This window comes from Belonocnema kinseyi, unplaced genomic scaffold, assembly GCF_010883055.1.
Source record: "Belonocnema kinseyi isolate 2016_QV_RU_SX_M_011 unplaced genomic scaffold, B_treatae_v1 SchBZDm_222;HRSCAF=252, whole genome shotgun sequence".
Lineage (NCBI taxonomy): Eukaryota > Metazoa > Arthropoda > Insecta > Hymenoptera > Cynipidae > Belonocnema > Belonocnema kinseyi.
This window is the reverse complement of record NW_022874313.1, coordinates 839-1802: the sequence shown is the minus strand read 5'-3', so window position 1 is coordinate 1802 and position 964 is coordinate 839. Positions and strand designations below refer to the sequence as shown.

At 27.7% G+C, this 964-nt stretch overlaps 1 protein-coding gene across 1 annotated transcript; it reads right to left on the bottom strand.

The window, feature by feature from the left end:
- Nucleotides 1–337: 337 nt before the first annotated feature.
- LOC117182527 (putative transporter svop-1) lies at nucleotides 338–653 on the bottom strand (the record flags this gene model as incomplete). Its single annotated transcript, XM_033375623.1, has 2 exons — nucleotides 338–512; nucleotides 606–653. Coding segments are annotated over 2 exons (223 nt in total), but the record flags the coding sequence as incomplete, so codon positions are not given.
- Between the last annotated feature and the right edge of the window lie 311 nt (nucleotides 654–964).

Below are 964 nucleotides of genomic sequence, written 5' to 3'. Positions count from 1 at the left end.
AAATCCAATATTTAATATCTACATTATGTCTACTTTAAAAGAATATGAATGAATGGATGTCCAGAAATTTAAAAAACTATTATTGAAATTATTTAGCGAAAACTTCTTCTTTTATCTTATGACCGTTATAATTAACTTAACTATAGAAATATTTAAACTAATCCCTGTGTACCGATTATTGAAGCATCAAAAACATTTCATAATAAAATCGTTTAAATTCCCAGTAAATACAAATATTCCGGTCATTTCCCAGGTTTAGCGGTCCAGCGGCCACACTGTAGTTTTTTTAAAGTTTTACATTTTTTCTCTTGAAACTTTTCGCAATAATAATAAAAACGATAAATTTTCACCTAGCATAAAAGCAACGGTGATTCTGCCTTTATCGACTGTATCCATCTGGAAATCACATGCTGCAGCTGGCAAAATAAAACCAGTGCTGGTCCAACTAATGGCTGAATTTGTGTAAATTAAGGCACTCAAGAGGGAAACTTTTAAATTAAATTTACCAAAACCTAAAATAAATTATATTAAGCGTAAGACAGTTTTAAGAATAAAATTGCAACCTATAAAAGTTTAATAAATTCTTAAGAGGGAAGAATACTTACCTGCTGCGTCTATTGCATTTTGGGTAAAGATATCTAGAGCCTGTGAATCTGAAAAAAATGTTTGAAAAAATGAATTTGAGCTTTGAATTGCCTAATTTAGTTTTAAATTGATGGCAAATAATAATTTTAATAACAAGAAAAATCCAGAATGATGAAAAGTGTAGAAATGATTATTGCCAAAATAAAAAATGTCCGAAAAATAAAATCTGGCGAAATTTTAAATTTCCGAAGATGAAAAAAGTAACGAAAAATATTTATTAACGAAATATTCCAAAAGTATAATTACAAAAGCATAATTAGCGAAATTTGAAAACCCGAATTTTTAAAATGCCGAAATTTCAATTTTCCAAAAATTTTAA